Source organism: Calonectris borealis, chromosome 1 (genome assembly GCF_964195595.1).
Source record: "Calonectris borealis chromosome 1, bCalBor7.hap1.2, whole genome shotgun sequence".
Taxonomy (NCBI): domain Eukaryota; kingdom Metazoa; phylum Chordata; class Aves; order Procellariiformes; family Procellariidae; genus Calonectris; species Calonectris borealis.
This window is the reverse complement of record NC_134312.1, coordinates 68,360,376-68,386,721: the sequence shown is the minus strand read 5'-3', so window position 1 is coordinate 68,386,721 and position 26,346 is coordinate 68,360,376. Positions and strand designations below refer to the sequence as shown.

The window sequence follows — 26,346 nt, the reverse complement described above, 5'->3', positions numbered from 1 at the left end:
TACACGACAGAATATTAAATATCAGTATCACAGTTTTAAGAGGCCTTATCCTTAATACATAATGAACTTTTTTAATTTTTAAACATACATGTTTACTCAGTATTCTGTGAACTTATTTAGGTTTCTAAAAACACATTTGGAAACTCTGCAATACAACCAAATTTTATTATTCCAGATTGAAAAAATGCATTAGATCTTGATGTTATGCAACTCAACCAAAGCTCGCCCACCCCCTCACCCCCCCTTTTAATTCCTGATCATTTTAAAATCATGCCCAATTCAAAATTGCTGAGACACATTCCAGGCTCAGCAGTGAATAACATAAATAAGAAATATCTCCTTTCGCTTCAAACCAAGTTTGCTTTACAACATCAGTATTGACAAAACAGTTTTAGCTGTAATCTAGAAGCTTTTGATGCTGAAGAGTATAAATGCCTCTAAGATCAACTCGTACAAGTGAGCTACTTCTAGAAAGGAATTTAGTTGAATGAGCCTTTTTCCTTCCAACTTCAGGTATCATCTGCCCTAGCTGTGCAAACCATATAGCATGTTGTATCTCAGTGTTCAAGCTGATCCCCGCTTTTCCTTACTTAGATCAGTGTCATTTCTTAAAGAGGACTTCTAATCTAACATGCAAAGTTTCTTAGATATTAATGCTTCAAAACCCTGCATTCCCATCTTTCATTTTTAAGGCTATATATTTCTGAATTGATGAGTCAGTGACTGAACCTCTACCCAGTAAAATTCTTCACTCTTAAAGACGTTCCAGCAAAATGCTTGCAACTGAGTGGAACACCTACGAGAGGCAAGTGGTAAAAGCTTAAGTATTCTTTAGTCCATTCCATGTGATGCAAAGGAATTGCATCTGATGTGCAATTTTTTTCCATTTGATACTTAAGTGCCTGAAGTTTCTTCTTTCAATGAATACAATTACAAGAGTTTGCCCTTTGTTACAATTAATCTATTTCCTGTGCTTGCTTGAAGGTTCATGGTCTTTCAGTATCTGCTTTAACAAAAGACTACTTGCTCTGTTTGAGGGTTACTTTCCCCTACTTTTCCATTGATTTTTTTTCCGATGCTTTTTCCACTTGAAAGCTTGATAGGAGGGGTGTCTTTGTATCTATCTGAACCAGGCCAAGAAACCAAGTTATTCAAGGTAAAGAAATAGAGCTTTATGTATGCCTAAAAAAAGCCACATATTGCTTCCAGAAAGCAAAAGAGGACATTCATCAACATTCATTAAGCACTGCAAGTAAAATTAATTATAAGTCTAAAGGTCAAGCACTTGTATTTGCCGCCTAGGACCCCTCAGGAAGAAGAAGAATTAAAAAAAAAAGAGGCAGGATACTTTGCCCATTGCATCTCTAGTGAAAATGAAGTAGTTGACTAGTCTAGACAGTTATGATGCCTAACTTTTAAGACACTAACAAAGAAATTTATTTCATCCCTATTAACCAAACTGTAGCGCTTTGTAACTGCCTGGTTTCCAGCCAAGAGAATGACCTTCACCAACCAGTGAGCTTCAGTTCCCGCCAGCTAGGGAAATTAAGGATTTTTAAACCAGTTAGATGCTGCTTGGTCAGGTTACTCATTATGTACCTTGTTCCCTTGGGCCTTTTTTTAAGCTCTGTAGAACAGAGAAGAAAAATGTTGTGCCCACTCTGTGGAACATTTCAGTACAGAACAACCTGGTTTTTTTTTTTAAGTCAAAATGCAAAATGCCTTTTTTTTTTCCTTCCTTCTCATCTTAAGGCCAGCTCAGAAGGCAGACATTTGTTTACAGAGAAGAGACTGGACTTCTGGTGAAAGCAAGGACAAGTGCAAAACTTCACTTTGTCAAAGTAAGCGTGGAGAAAATTAAGTATAGAGCACAAGTCCATCAGGAGAACTTAAACGGTAAGTTTATATAATGGGAGGGGGCGAAAGAGAAAAGGGAGTTTTCTGCTCATACTCAGCTGATTAGTACATTTGAAACTGAGGATGGTCTTATTAACTTCTTTGCAATGAACATGTTTGGATTTTTATGTTAGTGGTAGGTATGCAAGAATGAGACAAATCTGCATAATAAACCCACTAATTGTCTTTTTACTAGTCCTGGGACTAGTCAATCACCTAGAAAATTTAAGACCTGGGACATCCAAATATTAGCGATTGAGTAATCAGTACCTCTGCACACTTACAAAAATTATCGTTGTATTGCAAAAAGAAAGCTTGAAGGAAATATAGTGTAGAAGTAGTCGAGGTCTATAGTACATCTGTGAGTAGTAACTGCAACGTGAGCAAGAAAAAAACCAAGCTAGCTTTTGAGGCAACTTCATGGGTTACATCAGTCTCATCAGAGGCTGAGGCAAAGCAGCTGAAGCTACTGCAGTTAGTTATACCTTCACTGACTGTATTACTTCCCAAACAGACTAAATTAAGAAATCATACTTAAGATGTCTGTTCTATAAATACCTCTGTTTTCATTTAAATGCACATGTTGCCCATTTCAAATATCTCCTGTGACAAATTGTTCAACTGAAATATGCATGGAACAGGTCAAAGACAGAATGCCAGTCCCCAGAGAAGAACAAAGTCAGGGAAACGATCCTGCATTTTAACAAGATATTACACTCCTTTTTTGTGCAAGTGAGTATGTAACAGAATTAAGTACCTTAATTACATTTTGTATTGGAAGTGCCTGGATTGTTTTGATATGGTGCGGAATTGCCAAAAAAAAAAAAAAGGGCAGGGGGGAGATGACCCATTCCCTAATCTAGTACTATGTCACACAGACAGTTGTGTCTGCACAAGAGGGCAGAGGAGAAAAAAAAAAATAAATCACAGGAGCAGGCAAGACTACCTTAATAGTGCAGCTTATTTTCAATTGATTACGGGCTTAGATGTCTTTTTCTGAGGCAGTAAAGTGCCCACTGGATGCATTCAGTCCCAGCTGAAGAGACATACCACTTAAACCTCAGAGGAGATTTCCTCCCTCCCCCCCGCCCAATAAGGTAAAAATCCCAGGAGTTGCAATTTCTTTAAGTACTAACTACTAATTTATTTGGAACCATTTCCAAAGAACAGCAAAGAATAGCTTCAATGAAGAAAACAGGTGGTTTTGAGACAAAATTGCAACATTATGAGTTCATGAAAACAAAGAGGAAGGCTAGGCTCTTTTATGCTTGAGTGACAAGACATGCAGATCTCATTTTCCATTTTAAAGAAACTGCTAGTGAAAGGGTCTGGACTGAGTATGCTAGAGGGTGCAAGCAGAAACAGAGGTCAAACTCCTGCTGACTTCCTTACCAGAACTGTAAAACAAAGTTCAGCATTAACACCTTGAGCCTTACAAATTGTAGACAGTTGTTTTTTTAAGCCACGCATTTACCCAGATTCTTCTACTGAAAGAAGAATTCTTCTAGTTAAAGTGAGCCAGAAAACCAATTTAATTGCACTTCTGTTTCTTGGGCCAGGGAACCTCACCCCAGCACTGCTTTAAGGAAAAACAAAACTTCCCGATGAGACAATGTAGACAATATAGACAAGCATCTTGCGAACAGCAGACTCATGCAGCAGTGCTATTATCCAAGATGTGAAGCAACAATAACTGCGTGGGCCAAAAAATGTCTCATCTCTAGGAGGAATTTCAGCCTTTAGATCTGATACCTAGATCTTTGCTCACCTAACTGTATTATTTAATCAGAAAACTGCTTCCAACCATGAGGGAAGACCCTGAACAGATGAGGTAGGACACCCAACCAAGTACTCTAGGCAATCCTGGCAAACATCCCAACCCAACGCTTCAGTATCTGGGCATCAGCTAGAGCAATCCTTATCACAAAACGTGTAAGGTCAAAATGCAATGCAGCTGAAGGCCATCCCGGAAGAGAGACCAACACACAGCCAAAATGGGAGAAAAGCATGTAAGCTGGTAGTACCAAGTCCAGTCCTGACAGGACACCCTGAGTATTAAGACACCTTTTACAGGCTTCGGTCCTAAGCAATAGCAAGGATTTAGCTAATGGAGCAACTCTGCTTTTTACTAAGTCTAATAGTTACTGCAGAGGGGGTGAGGGAAATGAATTAATTTAAATACGTATTGCTTGCACTGAGTGGCTGCACATTTTGGTTGTATGGCCTTTGGGGTTTCAGTGGTTTTAAGCTCCCACATGGCATAATCTTTCATAACTGTCAATAGCAGACCATTATTACTGTCCTTCCCTCTGGTCTCTGTGTATGCATCTAGATAAAATAATCCTTTCATTTAAGGCACAGCAGGACTACAGCTGCTACCTCAAAATATTCCTAAACGTGCCTAGGAAAGTAGCAAACCAAGGGGTTGAAATGGAAATGTTAAACATCTTCCACCAAGCATTCACCTTCCAACATACATTAAAAGGAAATGTGTTGGTAAGTACTGTTGGAGTCACCTACACAGGAAGGTTTTTACTCCACTCTGTTATTGATGGTTCACACACTCTCCTTTTAAGTACTGAACTTCTGAACTGGTTCACCCCTCACCCACAACTGCAGACCTACTCCAAACTTCTAAAGTCTCCTTTGAAATGAAAGAAAATCTTATTTTCTTTAAGAAGGAGCAAAGGACAAGGGCAGAAAAATATATGGCTCTTTCACACTGGTTCACAGAGCTTTCAGAGTGGTAAAAAGAATACAAAGAGTATTTTATTTCACTTTCATAACATGGTTCTGCTTTCCATATTATGGAAGAAACACTGAATTCTCCATTATCCGTTAAGACAGGTTGGTGCTTTATTTCCAGATAATATTGTCTTTTCTTCATTGAAAACATTCCTTGAAAGTTAGTCAAGTTTTGTTTGTGGTTGTTTTTGGTTTTGTTTGGGTTTTGGGTGTTTGTGGGTTTTTTTGTCGGGGTGGGGTTTTTTGTGTGTGTGTGTGGGTTTTTTTTTATTTAAACAAACTGCTTTGCAACTACAATGAAATAAACAAACCCAAATATACCAAAGCACACAGCCTTTCATTCTCTGCCTCGAAGCAGATAAACATACATTTTATTTTATTTAGCTTCCAGGTCCTTTGCTCCTTCTGAAAGAAAACAAGATTTCCTTGATTTCATATCAAAGTACATTTTAGAGCTCTCAAGCAGTAGACAAAACAGCAGGAAAAAAACCTCAACAATTAAATTCAATCTGCGAACCATCAGAAGCAGAGTAGAAAGTGGTGTTGGACAGACTGAAAAATTATCAGTGTTTCTCATCCACTTAGAAGTTCAACATTCAACCAATAACAGTGGGGAGAAAGAAGCATCAAGCACAACAAACAAGTGATAAACTGAACCCTGGTAAGTCTCTAGATAAGTTTGTCCACTACAAGCCCCTACAAGGCTTTCCAATCGCCAAGTACTTCACAGACCAGGGAAAAGACAGCTCTTTAAGATCTGGGGACTTCCAAGCCTGAGATTGTCTCAAAAGCTGATTATTCTCACCACAGCCCCGTTCCTAGCACTTTTTAAGGAATGGGCAGGGCAGTTACATCAGGTATCTGTTCTGAGAAAAGGTGCCCATCCCATACTAAAATTATGCTTCTTTGGCTCTGGCCAAGACACATACATAAGCATAGCAAAAGGTACCACTAAGACTGTTTTGGTAAGATACTTATTTTTCTTTCACTGATCCAAATAGCTTGCAGATCAGATTATGCTGTAAGCAGAGTAAAGGCTAGACTTTACCCTTGTTTTTCATCTCTATTTAGAAAATTAGAGATAAGTCCACCAACATGCAAAAAAACCCTCTCTGTGTGTGTATATATATAAAAACATATAAACTTACTCTAACACCTGTTCAAAAAACCAAAACGACTATTTATCCCTTCTTTCTTCCTCCTTCTGTGCCTCTCCAATATTCCCCTTCAAACAAGGAATAGTCTTTTATTTCACCAAGCCTTCCTTCAGAATTCATTACTTCTGACATGAAGACCCTTCCTTCCACATCTGTAAGTCAGTAATTATATCTACCTTTTATAGTGTGAGGCATCAGGAATAAGAGAGCATTTTATTTTTCCAAAGCTAAGCAAGTCATTTATTAATTAAATCAACTTCTCCAAGATAATACACACAAAAAGATTAACAGGAATTCATGTGTCTACGGATCGGAGAAAGATGTAAGTTTTTTTTCCTTCCTTCGCACATCCGCACAGGTATTCTGAGAAATCCAATACAAGTTTCTACTTCCCGAAGCAGCTACCTCACTATTCTTTCTGAATGCTTAGATCAGAAGGTTGAATGTGAGCAGTTTGTTTTACTGCACTTTATAGTCTTCACGACACTGTTTTAGAGATCACAAAGTAAATCTAGCCACAACCATTCTGAACATTTCTAGCACTACAGTTCTGCTTCCTACATTCACGGTTAGTCTAGTCAGATGGGCAAACTCAAATCTCTTGCTGGCCTTCTCAGCCTTATTTGGTTTCACTCACAATGCTTCCACCACCACTACACTTAAGAGCACTTTTCAGGGTGGAATACCTTCCTGCTATTTATCAAGTATTTCCACTGCATAATTATAAGAAGTGCACCCGACACACAGTAGCTAAGGGTCATTGGGAATTCAGTAAACTATTAACTCAAAATCACTCTAGGTAACAATTTGTAGTTTGCCTTGGCAGGCAGCTAAGTCAAAGTGCTCTGCATTTGTGATACAGCTTTATTTCAGAGAACAAAGTTACCAGCTAATCTTCAAGACTGAAATACTTCCACCATCCCCCCAGTGGCTTAGAAAATAATGTTATTATTCTAATGTGTTTTGTTGTTTGGGTTTGTTTTGAGGCTTTCTTGGTTTTTTTTTTTGATTGGTTGGTTGGGTTTTGGTTTTAACCCCTATGCCATACCTTCTTATATACTGAAGGAAGAGTAGGAACGCATGCAAAATTTTATTTCCATTCACATATTTTACAGGCTTCTGACTGACTGTTTGGTAAGTTGAACCATCCTATACCTTTCCACCCATCCCCAAAAACCTCTTGTCAGCTTCTTTTCTTCCCCACAAACACTTGCACTGTACCATCTTACCCAGCTGTACTCCTTTGCTGCTAGTAATAGTAGCTTTAGAATCAGTAGTGGGGAGGGACTTACACTGGTCACTCGACGGTAGATCTGCGCAGCATTTTGGCACTCGGAATAAGGATACTCAGACGTGGCCATCTCTAGCATACACATCCCAAAAGCATATACATCAACGGATTCATCATATTTCTCCTCATACATCTCGGGGGCCATGAACTCTGGGGTACCTTAAATTAAAAGAACGATTCAGACTCTAAATGTCTCAAAGCGAGCAGAGGCTGCTGGCGTTACTCACCGCAGGAGGAAGCGGATGGGCAGACCTGTGAGACAAGAGAAAGTGGAGGCAAAAAGAAGAGGGAGGAAACCCTTAGTCATTCTGTTGCATCAACATACTTTGTGAGTCTTCCATTGCAAGGCCTTTATGGAATAAGAATGGCATGAAAGGACTGATGCAATTCCTGTTTTACACGTATTAGTTAATGTAAGTATCAAAACAGACTGGATCAGGCTGGAGTCAAATGGAGGGGAGGAGTAAGAAGAGGGGAAAACTGTAGACTAGCCATAGGCTGCAAACCAAATACTAAGGAGAGTTAAGACACTTACCTTTTCTCCCTGTAAGAAAGGAGGCACATTAAACCTTGTTTCAAAAATTACCCGACTGCCCTCTGCTGCAAAAGAAGTAGTACTGGTAAGAGCCCACAGCTAGTCTCTGACCTGGTGCTCTCCATCTACTTTTTGAAGTAGAATGGCTCAGGAAAGGCCTTGCAATGAAAAACTCTGTTGTTACAAATACAAATCTTCATGAAAAAAGGATGAAAAGTAATTTTCTGCAAAGGCCACTCACCAGAGCCCTTTTCTTCATATACTTACCTTCCCACCTGCAGTATATTTATAGGCCTACTGCAGATACAGGCATTAGTGAGCGACATCCTACAGTCAAAAATACTCAGAAATACAGAGAGATTGAGTTACAGGCATAGAGCGTGAGATTCAACAAGTCCCATTTAAATAGTGTGCAGAAAATTATTGCCCAGTGAAGCATCACAGCATCCCCTCTGTAAGCAAAGGGACTGCATTGTATGATCAGATTTACTTTAAGGCAGAGATGCAAGTTTGCTTTTTGTAAATTTAAGCACAGAATTATTTCCTGCAGACACCAGATTCAAGACAGTTTACAGATCATTCTAAAGCCACATTGCTTGTTTTCACCATGCTAAATGAAAAAAAAAAAAGGATGTAATTGCAATCATTCATCCAAAGGCTAACCGTTAACAGATAGCTAGATATGAAGTGGTAATTTTCCAATGATAAACTTGAGGATGAGTATGCTAAGAGGTGGTTTTTTTTGTTTTGGGTTTTGTTTGGTTGTTTTTTTAACACTGTATACTTTTCTTTCTTATTAATACTTTGACCTGGCTAAGAAGCAGGAAATATTTCAGCAACAGCTTGCAAGACAATTTACAGATATACACCATTGATCCCATCTAGGAATCTAGTATAGGACTGTTGAGTAATACTGCATTTTAGCAAGCTCTAAATACTGCGAGTGAGAGCAACTTCATTCCCTGCAGTCTATTCACCCAACTATAAAAACAAAGCTGATAAAACCAATTCTTTAAAGAATTCACAAGAAAGACTATACTAGTTCCATCAAACCAATTTCTGAAAAGGGTTATTAGTGGATACATAAGAACAGAGCAAGTATAAGGCAATACTTCCCCAATGCATCCTTCTAAATCCACACTACAGACTCCCTGAGTAAGGCATTATACCACAGTCTGACTGTGATATAAAATACATATATTAACTTTCTTTGATATACCTTAGTTTCTGATTACTCAAAGTGTAAGAGATTTAATATTAACCCCTGGTGACAATCAAAAAAAGAATTGGCTGTATAGATTAATGCTAGAATAAATATCAAAATGTTGTTTGGTCACCAAAATGCATTTGTACATTTCTTGAACCATCACATTAAAGCTGAGATCTATATGTAGTTAAGAGTGGTTTTATCAACAATGTTGCACTAAACTGTTGGGCAGAGCAATGAATCTATATTCCAAAATGTTCATATACAAATATCAAAAGCACAACTAAAATTTCAACATGTAATCTCATCAGGAACACAGAATGACCTCAACAGCCAAGAAACAAAGCCTACACATTTTCAGGCTTTGACCATGTACCTTTGAAACCATATTTTTAAGGAAAGCTCTTAAAAGACTCAAATTTCCAAATAGGTAGACTGGCTCACCAGCCTCCAAACCAGGAGAGGCTTACCTATCACACTTTTGGCAAAAGAAGCTCGTTTCAGGGTTGCCAGACCAAGGTCTCCAATCTTAACTGATCCAGTGGGGCCAGTAATGAAGATGTTGTCACATTTTAAGTCTCTATGAATAATGGGAGGAGTGCGCGTGTGTAGAAATTGTAAGCCTTTCAGTATCTGACGGCACCAGCTTCGCAGTACTTTGATTTTCATCACTTTAAATCTTTTCAAATACCTAATAAAAAAATAACAGTAGGTTAAACAGGTTCTGCTAACAAATAGTAGATTATGCTGTATCATTCGCTTTTCTGAAGTAAGAAAGCGGTAATTAGAGATGCACAAATTTCAACTTCACCTTCTATTTTAAAATCTACTTAGACATTTCAAGACTTCAGAGGAGCTGAAGATTATTTCCCCCTCCTAAAACTTAAGCTGCCCTACTCAGAATTTCTACCCTCTTTCTTCTAGTCAGGGGACTACAGTGCTGAAAGATAAGTGTGAAATGCTTGATCAACAGCTAATAATTCACTTGTATACAAAGTCACCCTATGGCAACTAGGCAGTTGGCTTGCTAAGTGTCAAGGCACTGCTTCCCTGACAAAGAGTTAAAAGCTTATGCATTACAACAATTCTTTATCTATTCATTTAAGAGGTTTTTTTCTTCCCTACCTTTTATCCTGAAACTGCCTAAATAGTTATAATCTTTTCATTGATTAAATATAACTGGGTGGGAAGGTGGGGCACTAGAGCCAAAACGCTAGTAAGAACCAAGCAAGTAGACAGTTGTTGCAAACCATGCAAGAGCTCTGAAGTCGTTATACCTTAGTTCTCATTATTAGTCCAAGCACTCTGGTCAAGGATTCTAGGTTACACTTTAAACCTTCTTCAAATTTACTTGTTGAGTTGTCAAGCAAATTAGAAATTCTTAGAGATCACTTCCCTGGTGCAGGATGGGGTTCGATGACCTCAGTCTGACTGGTACTACTCACTACTTCAAACGTATGGACAGACATGGATGGAGTGGGGAAATCTTTAAAAAGGCTCTGCCAAATAATTGACATGGAAGAGTTCATACGTAAAGTCAGTATCCCTTTGCAGGTAGAATGTGACCCAACCTTAATTATTCTAACATTGCCGCTTTTTAAAATGCCATGTCAGAAGAGTCAAATTTCATACCAAAAATATTTTCCAATGCTTACGACCTAAGACGACGATCTTATTCTACTCCTTAACTTCAACAGATTAGAGATGCCACAAGGTGAATAACATATGACAGTATTCAAGTGCTTTCCAGCAGTGTATTCTCACAACCCCTCTTTGGGTAAAACAACTTGAAGTGATGAGTTGTTGTTTTCTTTCTTTTGAAAAAATATGGGCTGAAATACATTTAGAGAAAAGAACTAGCATGCTGTGTAGAGCAAGGACTTTATTCTTGTTCAGCCAACGTTACTCAAAGCCTCAGTTAAAGACCAGTTTCACACTACTGCAAGACTGGTAGTAAATTCTGTGACCAGCATGAAGTCTAGCAACTGCAATCTTAAAATAAAATCAAGTCATGTTCAATTATTCCATGGTAGTGTTCAGTCTCTTCTGCATATCCACTTAATCAGGAGAAAGTTTTGATGAAATCACTTGAATCAACGCTAACATAAAAAAGCAGTATATTAATCCCTTTTACTTTAATTTCTCCAGTTCAAAAGAAGATCTGGAAAATCAAGCTGCTAGCAATAATCCTGCTGTGAAAACAGATCTGTAAAAGCAATCGGGACCCAGTTCCAGAAGGAAATCAAGTCTCAAAACTGAATGTAGAAACAGGCAGGGAAAAAGCCAAGCCAAGGAAGGAGACAAACTGAAGGAGGTTCTGGATCACATCAGCTACCACTTGAATTCTTGCTATTGACACAACCCTCATTCATCTTTCTTGAGCCTGTTCCAAAGATCACATGGTAGGGGCACTTCAGTTCAGCATCTGGAATCCCTAATTACATTCTTGGTTTCAAATATGCTAGTCTACTGCCAGCTTCTCACTGTTAAAGGACCTGGGTCCAACTATCACCCAGCATCCTGCAGCGTTGCTGTCGTTCTTCCATAACACTGTCGTGAACTAAGGCACATGTCACTTAAGGCAGAAATCATTTTAAAATGGAAGTGTATATAAATACATAAAAATACACAGACAACCCTACTAGCCAGTATGTTTTCAATTTTGCTAGTATTATAGGACAACTCAGGCTTGAAGAGACCTCAGTCTAGGAGGTTTCTGCTCAAGGTAGGGTCAGCCATGAAGTCAGGCATGGTTACTCTGGGCTGTATCCAGCCAGGTTTCTAGTATCTCCAAGGGTGGAGCCTGTACAACATCTTGGGGCAACCTGTTCCACTGCTTGACTATCACCACTGAAATAGCTCCTCCTTATATCAGTCTGAACCTCTTTTGTTTCAATTTATGCCTGTTGTCTCTAATCGTCCCACCATGCACCTCTGTGAAGAGCCTGACGCCCTCATATGCCCTGGAAGGCTGCTGTTAGGTGTCCCCCAAAGGATCCTCTTCTTCAGGAACTTCAAATCCAGTTCCCTCAGCCCCTCCTCACAGAGCAGATACTCCAGCACCTGACCATCTTGGTGGCCCTCCATTGAACTTGTTCCTGCTTAATCAATGTTGTTCTTGTCTATTTTACAGGGTAGTAGTCAATTTAAAAAAGATAGATATTTGATCTTTGCACAGAAGACAAGCAAAGATGAGAACACGAGGCTTTCTTAATACTTAGCTTTAATGAATAGAGAGAAACAGGAACTAGAGTTTCGCTTTCTGTCTCAAGGTTGGTTTTTTTTCTTTTTTTGTTGGTTTTTGTTTGTTTGTTTTTTTTTAAAAGGAGGAAGGCTGCTGACTTATAGCATCTCAGCTCAAGGAGCTATAGGAAACCCTACTAAGTTAGAAGAGGTAGTTATGAAGGTGTGTGTCCTACCAGATAGCTGACATATTCATTTAAAGTAGATCAGGAACACACACTACAACGGCCTTAGACAAAACTAGTGGCTGAGACCTAGGTCAGATTAAATCTTAATTACACTATTAACGAAGACAGCAATTTTTAAAATAGACAACTCCATTTTTTTTCCCCCAATATTTTAATTCCATGATAGCATACAATATCAGAAAGCAGTTTAATTCTTTACAACAATTGAGTTGTAAAACTTTTCCATTGGTATGCAGAAGTTCAGGGACTCTTAGTGCAAAATTTAGAAATTTGCCCAGACAGCATTTGAAAAGAACGAGTCCACAATATTTTAACGTTATTTATGTGTGCATATATATAAATGCATACAAATACGAAAAAAAACATGAGGAAAATTTACTTTAAGATATCACCACGTTTTTCTTCTGTTCATTTTTTTACATGAAGTGACAACAATGTCTATGTCCCAGTCTCAAAACAAGGAAGGTATCACTTGTATTAAATGCAGGTAATGTAAACATACTGGAAAAGGATATGGAAGTAATACTCAGTCAGTCAAATACCATAAGCAAACACAAGTGTGCAGTGTAAATCTAGGAATATGACACAGGTACATGAAATACTTAGTGATATTAAATTTGGTGCATCAGAAATTTCGCATATAGTTTACCTGTCAAGACTCCAGTGAAGTGGACAAGAATAAACTAAATCACAAAGTCTTCAGTTTAAAAGACCTTCAGTTAAAAAGCCTATTAGTTCTTTCTGGATAAAATAAAAAGACCTTCATGCTTCAGAGTACAAAATACTCCTATAGCCAGCAAATCTGAGGTATTTCTTCCTACCAACACCCTATTTTATAATTGTCTATTATTACTTTATCATCTTGCTTATGCCACCACATAACTAGCCAATCCAAATATTAAAATCTGTGAAGGGGAGAAAAGAGTAAGAAAGGGATAAAAAAGTTAAATCTAATACTACATATTCTAGCATAAAATTAGGTAACTTTATTCAAAGGCATCTGTACAGAGCTGTAAAACCTTTACTTTATTACTGCTCTGAAAACAGCACATGAAGCAACAGATTATTATTTTATCTGAAATACCTTAACCTCAGAAAAGTCTTCCCTGAACATACAGCTAAAAAGAAAGCTGCAGTATCTTTAGCCCTCCAGTACTATTTCAAGAGACAAGCACTTCCCTGTAATTGCAGTCCAGACTCCCAAAGAGTCATTTTTTCTTCAAGTATGTCCATTTGTGGCTATCAATAAGCATCGTAAAAACACAAGACATTCACAGGCTATTTTAACCAAATAGATTGCAAATTGTTTCCAGCTCTTACAGCCTGCTTACACATTTAGGATGTGAATGCCTCTCCACGACTTAAATGGGCACAGAATTAAGACAACGACCCATAATCCCTGAATTTCAAATGCTGGCAGTTTTATTTCCAGTAGATTAATGGTGACCGGATGCTCACAAACAAGCTCACAGCTCTGCAAGTTTCTACAGTGCAAGGCAAAGGCGTGATTTCAGTGAAACTCCCCATAGGCTCCCCATACCACTAGAGGGCCCTCGCAGCAGTTTGATTTGCTGATGTCTACTTTAACTCTGGCTTAAAAATAGACTTAGTTTCACTCAACTATTTCACAGGTTGAAACTGCAGGCACCTGCATACTTTCAGATTTTTGTCAGGTACTACTTCATGAAGTTTCAGCTAAACAAATAGGTGGTGGGTTTTTTTTTCTTTTCACTTATTATTTGTATGGTACATCCAAAAACCCCCAGAAGAGATGAATTAATTCGTGCTTTGAACTTTACAAACCAGTTCATGCTGAATGGAAGGCAGCTGGAGAGGCAAATGAAAAATTCTGAGAAGGGAAAATAGAGCATTGTCTTCCTGAGCTCTCAAAATCTGAAAGTTTTCTGCATGTGCTTACCAGGACATTACAAGGAAGAATATGACAAGCTTGCTAACTTAAAGGATGTTCTACCACACCCTGCAGTGCTAGTAAGACTCCTCTTAAACAAGAATTTCCCTATGGAAGGTTAGCCCTCAGCAAAAGAGCTCTGTTCTTATCTATTCTGAAATACGATCTATTTCTAGCGCTCTGATTTTGTGCTAATGATTCTTATATGCTTTGACATGCTGTAATTTACTTACGTTTTCAATGTTCCAGATGTCATGAGTTCTGTCACAAGAACGATACACTTTTTTCCCTTGACGGTAGACTCCCAGGAATCATAGAACCTGACAATATTGGGATGCTGAAGCCCTTTCAGCATCCCAGCTTCCTCTTTAAATCTTTGTCGCTCTGACTTGGACAGCTTCCGATCCTAATGAAAAAGAAAAGGTCAGAAAGCTTTGCTTTATTCCTTACTCAGAGAAGCAGCAACTTGAAAAACAGTTGGGTACAGGCAGTGAACAAGTAAGAATCAGTAGTCTTAAATGCCATTTTGTTTGCAATTACCCTTAAATACTCCATTTAGAAGACATTCTATTACAGTCTTTTTTATAATTTTTTTTCCTTACAATCTGATTGCTCTCAGAGGTAAGAGTTGCAAGTCTGTAGATTATCTCCTCTTCCTGTTTCCTCCTCCCCAACTCTAATGAATTTAGTCACTGCCTGACTTGAGCTGGTCAAGAATAGACACGATTGGATCATTTAAAGCATCCCTCTCAGGTTGTGTATAACATCCAGACCACTGGTAAGAGACTGGGAGTAGAGCATCAAACCTCTCTAACATATAGTATGTACTTATAACTGTAGAAGAACAAGTGAATGAGTTGGATTTTCTTTGATTAAAAGCATGACCTCATGATTGAGCAAGTTTCCTGTAATCTAGCAATCAAGGAAAACATAACTCACACTAGAGACAGAAAGCAATTTTTTGGCCAGAAACAGATCATGAAAAAGCATTCCTGGACAATACAGTTGTATTATCTACCAACAACTGGCTATCAGATATCGTTAAGACTCTGAGAAGCTATTACCAGAATAAGCTGCGCATCTCAAGAGGAAACAGTCTCCTTGTGTCATTCAGTGTTGTCAGTTTACCAATGCACTACCAATGCACTGGTCACACCAGTCAGATTGATCGACTGACATAAATTGGATCCATAGGCAGTTTGTATTAAAAAAAATCATTTCAGGATATTATTAAAGCCCAGAGTTCTAGAATCATTGTTTCTAACAGTTATTTAGGAATAACCAGTGACCTCTTTGTCAAATCTAAGAAATAATTTTAAGCCACTTAATTCCATATTTCCTCTTCAATTAAAAGGAGATAGTAAAAACATGCAAGGTTTACTTATACTGTTCACAACCTCCTATTGTCCTCCAGACAGTAATTCTTCTTCCTTTGTTTATAGGTAGTATGTTTTCTCAATACCATTCAGCCATGCTAGTATCTAGACCATCCTATATTCACTTAAATCATTAACTTTTTCTGAGAGGTTCACAGAACATCTTTGGGCATAGACAAACTTCATTTCCAGACGAAGCTCCAATTTTCCAAAGTGTAAGTGTCTTCCAGGTGGAAGTTTGAAAACAAGTTTGAAATTACCTCAGGGATCAGTATCTTATCAGTGCTTATGAGTGTCAATCACACACATACTTTTACAGTTCTTAGGAAGATGCTAATTCTTAAGCCTTGCAAATTTAGTCTATAGACATCAAAAGCATTCAATCCTGCAACCATTTCACTCTGCAGAAATTAACTCTATCACCTCTTTTCACTCCTTCATAAGCATACTTGCACAAACAAATTTCGATATAACATGTTTGCAGAAAAGACTCCGCAAACATTTAAGTATTCATATCTGCTTAGGTGTTGCGTTTTTTTTAATATGGAAGTAATACTTCCATGTGAGCTATCTTACCCATCTAATAGCTTTCCTTTCATTACAATAAACTGGGCAGCATAAGTTATGTTCAATACCAGTTAATCTTGACTGCTATGATACAGAAAAGCAATGAGTTGCAATAGGTACATCAGTCAGAACCATATACATGCTTCTAAGACACACTCAATGCTTCAAGCAATACAAAAATCACAATAACATAATCATTCTTACAGTAAAATAAAGCAGAGTCTTCCCAGCCGTTGCACTTGATCCATACAATCCACGATTTAAAACTAAGTAAATCCAATTATTATATATGGTAATCATAAAAACAAGGCTGTGCCAATTACTTTTATATCACTTAAATTTAGCTATGTAATAAACACCTGCATTCGTTTTTGTCCAAAACCTAAGTTTTAGATATACATTTGGATTAAATTTCCTTTATTTTGTGCATTCTAACAAGTTATCTACCACAAACACTACTAACCAGTTTTAGACTACACTTGACACTAAGTTCTCATCTTAATCTATGTAAACCTCTTCTCCCTTAAGGGTCTTACTCAGTTTTCCCTACCACTGTACTACTAGCCCCAAATAGAAACTAATCACTCTTACCAATGAACAGACTCTTAACGGGCATGTATATTTTGACTCATTTCTCTTTCTGGTCACATCAATGGTAGCATCGTGTTCCTGCAAACATCTCTGTGACGTTTAAAACAGACACTCAACACTTCAGTGCTAGCATTAAAAAAAAAACAAAGAAACAAACACACACCAAGACAGTGACAATATACTAAGTAATTCAACACTTCTTTGAAAGTCACAGTGCCCTAATGATCTGGGACAAGTCTGGACACAAACACAGGCCAACAAACTTCACCCAGGGAAGACAGTTATGTTTTTGCAACCAAGGAAACATCGCACTCTTTCGTAGCATACTGCAGCAGCAAAAGTGAACATTAAACAGAGGTGTAAGAAAAAGACAGAGAGGCCACTTGTTTCATAAGACTAGCGATGCATACTACCTTTAACTACCCTCATTTCCTTGGATACACAACCCATACACTCATCCATAACAGTTATTTATATTCTTTCCCTAAAGGAACAGTAATGCTAGGTAACAGAAAAGGGTGAATATACGTTAAAAAAAACCCCACAACCCTAGCATTCAGGAAAATATTAGATCTCAGGTACAATTATACCAACAAAATGAATCTGTATACACAATGACTGGTTATACTTGTACAAACTACTTTCTAATGCAACCTGCAAATAGTTAGCCTACAAGCTAACATGCGATTTAAAAATGACAAGTACACTTTCAAAACTTGAGTATTCCGTCCACCAGAACAGAACCTGAAAACATATTATGACAGTAAGATCTCCCAGACTGCATAGAAATGGACCTAGAACAAGGCCCATCCCAAATACTACATTTTGGCATCCTTTGAGCTGTTAGTATGGGCAAATGCGACAACTTTATGCTCTTTCTTGTACAAAGACGCAATTTAAGCAGCTGCAGATACTAAAATGTTGAGACAAGCATGAAAATAGAGCACCATATATAATTCAGGAGAATGAAAAATGGTGCTACCAGCCACGTTAGGTACGAATACTTGGAGAAAGGCAGGGGAACGAGAACATCTTGGTATCACATGAAATCCACACACACAGTTGCTGTACAGCAGAGCTGTAGCAGAGAGAAAGAAGCCATCATCACTTAATAAGAGTTTAAAAGAGCATTTTTCAAGAATTTGGGAAGGGGACAGCTTTCACAATCCTCAGTTTTAAGTATATACTCCAAGAGACTCAAAAGCCCAGATGTGTCTTTCCAACAAGGCAGCTACTTGGGGCAATACTCAGATTCCACTGTGGCCTTTGAGCAGGAGTCTGCAGAATGCAAGACCCTCAGCTCTATCTCCACCTCTAAAGAGGTAGCAAAAAGTTTATGGCATATCGTTCAAAATAAGCACTCCATTTAATTAAATTATCTCGAGGGTGAATCAAATAAGCAGATCTATCCCCTGCAGTCTTTTTTCTGTAACTCACAGTCTAAATAGGTATATAGATGGATCCTTTCAGCACGTATTTGCCGTTTTCATCTGGAAGCAACAACAGAGGTTTCACAACTTAACATTCCAGTATCACAAAGTTAAACAAATTTAATGTTTTCTTTGATTTTTATTTTATTTTTTAAATCAAACAGCCAGAAACCAAACAAAATAGAAAGACACAAGATGCACATATAAGACGCTTTTCCATAAGCCTGGGAAACTTGAACAATTTTTTAAAAAAAACCACCACTTTAAGAACAGTTAATAATATACGGCTCGATATCCTATCCTTCAAAAACCAATTTGTTTTGGAATTCCTACTAATAAAATAAAAAAATGGACACCTCCTCTCCTCCCCGAGTCTTTTTTTTTTTTTTACCATAATAAAGCAACCTTAGGCAGACAAGACAAAGTCCTAAGTCTCGAAGTTAGCAAGTCACGTTCTTATATCTCAGTTAGCACATGCTGAGCAGATATAGCCCAAATATTTTAAAATATACAAAGCTGTCAAAATGTAGGAGAGCTTGTTTCCTAAAATGGATTTACCTATTCTATAAAATGGCCAGCATTGTTCTTCCTGAACTGATAGCTTCCCCAGAGGACTTAAGTGTCACATCCCAATCACTGGGCTGCCCTTCAAACAAACTGAAACAGATGCATCGAGCCCACTTCGTTCATTTCATTCATTCCTTTCCACCTACATTAAATTGTTTTGACAAGCCAGGACAAACAGCAAGGCTTCCCAGCACGTGACCTGCAGTTCTGCAGTGCCAGAGGCCTGAACAGAGACAGGCAGCGAAACAATTGTTCAGCTCAGAATGATTCAATAAGCTTTTCTTGGCTGTTTCCATTTATCCACATACTTCCCCTCCGATTTCTTTTAGTTGGGAAGGAGCTATCAGAGGTGTTTACATTATTCAATGTAAAACAGGGATCTTGTTCATTCATGATAAACCAGGTATAGGCTTACTCTTTCCCTAATGTACTTAATTTACAGGAGCATGAATTACACACAGAACTGTTACTACCCTCTTTCCATCCCTGTACCTAGATGCCCTATATAAATGCAAAAAGACCCAACCCAAAACCAAAACACCCCCCCCACCCCCAAGATTAGTTATTGTACCAAGCCACAAAAAACAAAGCTCACCAGCAAAAAATGCCTATATTCCTTTGGTGATTTTTTTCAGCCAAGGCTTAATATCTATCCAGTGTCTTTAATGAGGAATTAATCTTAATTAATCTTAAATTTCAACTGGGTTGCTCCCATAGCCATTGAGTCTACTGAGTAATCTCTCATACGTTTTCCTTTCTAACCTTCCACAGTCCTTCCGAGTTCTGTCCTGTTAACATCGTAACAAGAAATCACACATCTGCAAAGCACATCACACTACCACAAGCAGTTGCACACCCTGGCTCAGACATCTGAAGCAGCAGGAGAGCCACCTTAGCAAGGCATCGTACTCTGTTCAGGCCATTTGAGTCTGTTCGTCATTCAGACTGAGCTCAACTAAGGGTCTCGCCTCCGCTGTCCATTTTTACTAACTGACACCAAATGGCCTGAGCTAAATTCTAGGACAATTCAGCTGGCATTCAGTGGACGGAGTTATGCAGAAGAGACACACTGCACTTCACTCTCAAATACATGCTACAGGATACCAAGCAAGTGGATAACAAGAGAAATATTCTACATGGAGGGAACTAGATCTGCTACCTCATTCTACACATCCTCAAAGGTGATTTTCTGTTTCTTAGTATCAAGTATAATTAACATAGCCGAAGTGCCAGGGAACCTTTATGCACAACAGAACAAACCTTACCCAGAAATCTTCCCATGGTCTCCATCTTCTACAAATAAGTAGACTCACAGGTGATAGAGGTCAATTTTAAACTGGATTTTTTTTTTTTTAAGAAGCTCAGTGTGTGAGCTGCTACATGACTTAGAGAGCTGTTCCCTCTTCCACAATATTAGAAAGATAATCAATAAAGAGGAAACAGAGAAAGACTGGACACTTCACATACTACAGACAGGTTTTACTAGCTTTCTGCATATCCTACTGCTAGATCCAGAAATTCTATGTAGCTATATTGCAGGGACAGTTAGTGGGTTGTGGTTTTGGTTTTTTTTAAAACTACACTAGGACAACACTATGTAGCTTTTATCCAAAGAGATGCACTAGAAAGCACACTAGAAAAATTAGTAGTAATGAACTGTCTTCAAGTGGTGTGATCTGAAAATGTACAGCCATGACAGACTTCAAAGTGCTGCTGAATTATAGATAGTCTGAATCACAACCAAGGTAAATTATCCATCTCTGAAGTTACGCCAAGCAGCATTTTATCAAGCTTTCCAAATGTCTGAAAATTTGAGGGGAAGACACTGCTGCTCCCAGCCTATTATTCAGAGAAAGAAGTAGTATACAGAAGAGACAAATGTTCTTCTGTGTGCATTTCTGCAGCAAATGAGAAAGGCTTTGCAAGCCTTTTAGGCAAGGTTAATGAGGGGTCATCAGAGGAGAAGCTAGCAAGACTGCGCTCTGATATTCAGCAGTTAATGGAACTGAGGCTTTGTGGGCTGCAGTGTTCTCATCCTGAAAAAATCTAGCAGTTAAGAGGAAAAATGAGCACAGTGACCATTGAGCTAGATTAACAAAATATCAACAAAGAATCCACTGAGCTTAAAAATCGTCCAGCATTACACAGTTGGTACGTAGAAATGGAAGTCTCAGTGCATAAGAACTGCATTTACTTTTCTGTGTCAACACATAAACCACTTCAGACTTTCCAGTGTTAAAGACTAGGTAGAGAGAAAAAAGGAAGGGAGGGGGAAGAGACTGTTCAAAATGCACCCCTGTACAGCAACAGACATGAAAATTCATCAAGGATCTGCACAGATCCTTCCACCAGTATACCTCTCCACAAACCACTGAACACGAAAAACTGATTAAATGGAGCTGAACAGCTGCTGTTCCAAAAGTATGCATGCAAGGGTTTTTTCATCTGACAGTAGTGTTCCTCAAATGCTCAGAGCATTCAAGTGCCCTACCTGAGAGCTTAATTGTATAATACAACATTTGTGGAGTTACATAAACGTTTAGCTAACCACAGAGTTAGGAATCAGGTCCGCACACCTAATGGAAGATGTTCAGTCTTCAGATAACTCCTGCTTCATGCATGCTTCTTGCTACAGCTCTCCTACCTTCCAATAGTCCAACCTTTCATGGGCAAGTCTCTGCAGTATCTACATGAGATTGTAGGGGTTGATTCTGAAATTTGCATTTGATAATTTGAGGGCTCTCAGCACACTGGGGAAGATCATCAGCTGCCAAGATTGCCAGCTGCTCAGTAAAAAGAGCTTAGAAAAAGCAATACATTAAAACTGCAGCTACTGAGGACAGTGAGTGCCAGATTAGGATACCCTACAGTAGTACATGAGAAGTCACTAGATCAAAAGTTGCCAGAAGATAGCTGTCAATGCTCCCAGGCTACACTCCACACACGAATGGAGTAATCTATTAAAACAGACTGCCTTACTATGCACTGTTTGTTCTTTAGATCCATCAAGTATTACTTCTCTCCCGAAAAATACATGCATTAGCCAGAAGATAAACAAAAAAAAAGAGAAAGACCAAATCAAAAAGCCACTCACCAAAGGCAGGAACAAAAAAAAAAAAAAAAAAAAGTCAGGCTTCCTTGCCATAAAGCTGTAATGCCCGAAATCCTCTTTAGCTTTCAGAAGGCTAGGTATCTCCCAATGTTGAAATTCCTTAACTGCCCCTCCCAGGTCATATGTCCCCAGAAACAGCTCTGCGAAGACTTCTAGAAAGTTTTTAGGAAGAAATGGTTTGCTTGCTTGTTACTTCTTTATCTACACTTACAGAATTCAGAAATCAAGATCAATCTCTGTGGCTGCATAAAGTCACATGGTTTGGGGGAAGGGAAGAATATAACACACATCCTCTTCGCATTAGGCTGCAGAGTTCCAAAACAATGACTTGCAATGGAAGAAAACTGGGTAATCATTATCAATACAGAAGAAATATAACTGAATCTGAGGATCTCAGTATTCCTGCATTCCGGTTGCTGGCTACCAGTACTTAGAATCATTTAGGTTGGAAAAGACCTCTAAGATCACTGAGTCCAACCATAAACCTAACACTGCCAAGTCCACCACTAAACCATGTCCCTAAGCTCCACATTTACATGTCTTTTAAATACCTCCAAGAATGGTGACTCAACCACTTCCCTGGGCAGCCTGTTCCAATGCATGACAACCCTTTCAGTGACGAAATTTTTCCTAATATCTAATCTAAACTCCCCTGGTGCAACTTGAGGCCGTTTCCTCTTGTCCTGTCGCTTCTTACTTGGGAGAAGACACTGACACCCACCTTGCTACAACCTCCTTTCAGGTAGTTGTGGAGAGTGATAAGGTCTGCCCTGAGCCTCCTTTTTCCAGGCTAAACAGTCCCAGTTCCCTCAGCTGCTCCTCATAAAACTTCTGCTCTAGACCCTTCACCAGCTTCGTTGCTCTTCTTTGGACATGCTCCAGCCCTCAATGTCTTTCTTGTAGTGAGGGGCCCAAAACTTTTCAGTCCCTTTTCTCCTCATCTTAGTTTGAAGATGGAAGACAAAGTTCCTGAGGATGGACAGTGGAACGAAACACAATGCCAGGTTAAAACTTACTGAAAAAACAATTTTACATTGCTGCTTGGCAAGTCTCCACAAGAAGAATCAATTTTATATAAGCTACAAACAGTCCTCATGGAGTATGCAAATAACCTTGAGAAAGATAACACTAGAGTATAATGTACATATCTAACACAATGGAAAAGAATAGGCTTAAAACAGTTATCTGTTGTACCTTTTAAAGTTCCTGATTAAGGGTAAATATTTTTTGTAGGCTTCCTCTTACACAAGGTATTCAAAATGCTTTAAGTTTCAGGGAAGTACACAAGTAGTCAACTTAAGTGAAAGGTTGAGGGATTAATCACATTAGTTGTACAGTTTCCTGGTGAAAAGCATCTACTTGTACATTATCTTCTGTATTTCCATTTCCTGCATTTCAACGCACAACAACAGTAGCACAGCACAAAATTCATTAGAAGATGCAGTTAGTTTGTTTAAAAACACACCAAAAAATAAAATTGCTTCTTGTCCTTTCTCTTACTATTGATACAAGTAAGTGATACAGCAAATGTATGCAAGTTTATTGCTGCTGCTTGAAGGTTAGAATTAAAGAAACAAGTTACACATATCTTGACAGAGATGATACTTGGGTAAACTGATGGTGGGAGGAAGAAGAGGAGGGAAATGAAACTCAGTGATCAGACAGAAGGGGAACAGAGAGAAGCTTTCACAGTCAGGATTTAGTCTGCAGAAGTCAATTATGCATATCCCGAAAGAATCGATACTTGCGTAAGCTTCAGAAAATAAGAAATACAACTTTGTCTTAACATTGAGGGGGGAGTATCTGCAACTAAAGCCTATGTATGTGACTGAAAGATACTAGCACCACTCCCCATTTTATCCTGCGATTGTTTGTCAGTTTTGATGAAGCTATGATTCATCACCACAGGGGAAGGGGGGAGAACACCACCAATAATTATATTCCTCTTATGTGGTTGCTTCCCACTTTTACATATGCAGTAGCACCTGTGCCAGCAGTAGTAGTAGCAGCATCTAAAACACCTGGTGGCAGCAATGTCATAGACTTAACCTATGAAGAGACATCCTCAGTGAGAGTCTCCTGATAACAGAAAAGACATTAGAACTGAAGTTTGTGCTTGCTTGCACCAAGTTCTAGCATCATTAAACACAATTGACCTGTAACTAGTCACAATTACACAGTCCTTCCAGGTCTTCAGCTAGAAAAAAGAAAGTTGGCTAAATCCTTCTAATTCACAAGAACATTCAGAACAAGTCTACTGCTAATATTGTTATTGCTGTACAAGAAGCAGGCAGTAAGGAGTAACTAGAACACACAAAACCAAAGATGCTTTAAAAAAAAGGAAGTTAGGAACACTGCATCAGTGACGAGCTCACTAACTCGGTGAGACACGAAGCCATTCTGCCTCACTTCCTCCCATTGAACAAATGGCAGAAGTGGGATCAGAAGCATAAGGAGCATGCAAACACAACGTGCATCATGAACACAGCAGCAGAAAAACACTTTTGTTTCTCTGCAGGACAACAGTAGATCAGAACGTTTCCTCTTTATGTAAGGTCACAAGAAATCTTAAAGTACGACTCCAAATAACAAAGTTTATATTTTGTTACAGTAGCACTGTGGGAATTTTTATTTTCAGCAATGCCAGAGATGACTACACTGCTACACTACTGCACTTCAGTACCATGTGCAATACTAGATAGAAGGCTCATGCCCAGCACGCACCACAGACAGACACATGCAAGCATGCTGCTTAGAGACTGGAGAGCCAGCTATACCTCAAGTCCCTCTTGAAAAGATAATGACAGAGAAGAGAACCTGTACAACTCCAAAAAGGTTAGAATAGGCTGTCTGGCTGACAGGTTTCCAAAGAATTCAGCCAGTGTAGATTTTTAGGTTTCCACTTAAATTTTGAGAAGCATGAATATGACGTGCCTGGCAGTAAAGCACCTCGCTTTTCCCAGGAAAATCAAACATCAGCAAAATTGTACCATATGTGAGATTCTATTGGATTACAGGCTTGTTTCCAGAGCTGTGTTGTCTGTGAATATACATATTAGTACAAGTCTATACTACTCCTCTTCCCACTCTCTCACATCAGCACAAACATTCATAGGCAAAGCAAGTAGGCCAAACTAAAGAACTGAACCAAATTCCACTTCTGCAGAAAACAATGACTAAGACTAACCAGTGCATTGCCTAATCCCACAATTTGCTTTGGGAAACTTGTACTCTTCAGAATACAGCCATGAAAACTATATAGCAGCTTCAGACTAAATTAAGAAGTATACTAATACTTTATCAAATCAATTATATATTTTTCTTTGCTCTCCACACAACCAGTAAGAGAAAAATTTTAAACAGTAGATATGAAACCTATAGCTTAGACATGACCTCCTCTGGAATCTCCCAGGTCCTCAGGAATCTGGTCTAAGAATGGCAAGCAACTGTTTAGGCTTCAGTCATTTCTATTCTAGGTTGCTGTATAGGCAGCATTTGTGTTTCCTTACGCAGAAGTCTGGAAAAAAAGATGGCTAAAAGTTTTATTCAATTTATTCATCCTGGGAGGCTGAACATAAGGGACAGTAATCAAAATGCTGGCCTATACAAAAATAATCAGTATTAGAACAGACAGCTCATCTATTTATTTTCACTTTACAATTGCTATTTGATCCATGGAAGATAAATGGATAAGTTTGCTATCTGATACCAGTTCACAATAAGGCTTATGTTTATTACATTTAGCTTATTACAGAATTGAAGTGTTAGCTGAACTGAATTCTTGATGAGCTATTAACCAGCTGGACCATCTTGTCACTTGGCTCAGATGCCTCATTAAAAGTTTTGAAGCTCACGTCAATTCTCATTTTGCACTGAATTGATTGCTTTGTCAGTGAGAGGGAAGGTACATCCAATCATCTCAGCTCAATTTTACTATGAAAATCCAATTCTCCATTCAGGGAGTGACAATACTGCAGGAAAAAACCTCCTCCACGATCCGTTCTGGTTACCTTACAGATTTATTCACGCACTGCATCAAAAGAGCAACCGTAGCTCTTTATTTCACATATTTCTGTATCACCAGAAGAGTCCTTTTATGAGTAGGTACATGTCTAGAACATTAGACCGATTTGATAAAGGCAAATCAATTTACAGAATCAAAACCACACTACAATTCTTCATCCTATGTACTTCACAAAGCTATTGGCGAAGGGAAGGAGTTAGCTATATCTACTTTTCAGTATGCTGAAAAGTTACGTCAATATGCTGGTTGGAAACCATGCAGAAGTGTCAAGATGACTCCAAAGATTTACTAATAATGATCAAAGTAGGAGGTACACAGAAACTAGTAATGTTCCTGTGCCTCTGACTAGTTCCCTTGCAAAAATCCCAGCATAAAGCCTAGAGGCCATAAACTTAAATTGTCTATGCAAGTATTTAAGCAGCACTCCCTGCAAGGCTGCCCCCCATGCTCCTCCAGTTGTAAAATGAACTCACATCAGCCTACAGTACATGCTAGCTTCAAGTTTACA

The 26,346-nt window shown here is 38.6% G+C and overlaps 1 protein-coding gene across 11 annotated transcripts in view; it reads right to left on the bottom strand.

Moving 5' to 3' along the window:
• The window catches only part of WNK1 (WNK lysine deficient protein kinase 1), a 109,015-nt gene that overhangs the window by 57,570 nt on the left and 25,099 nt on the right, over positions 1–26,346 (bottom strand). For 8 of the 11 annotated variants that reach the window (XM_075159154.1, XM_075159188.1, XM_075159164.1 and 5 more), the window contains exons 2-4: positions 14,405–14,577; positions 9,302–9,522; positions 7,091–7,248 (exon numbers count right to left, since the gene is read on the bottom strand). In XM_075159154.1, the coding sequence (XP_075015255.1) occupies positions 7,091–7,248; positions 9,302–9,522; positions 14,405–14,577 (552 nt within the window). Of the gene's footprint in view, positions 1–7,090; positions 7,249–7,316; positions 7,342–9,301; positions 9,523–14,404; positions 14,578–22,535; positions 22,814–26,346 lie in introns of those variants that run through there. The other 3 variants (XM_075159172.1, XM_075159225.1, XM_075159217.1) reach the window with 3 other exon arrangements.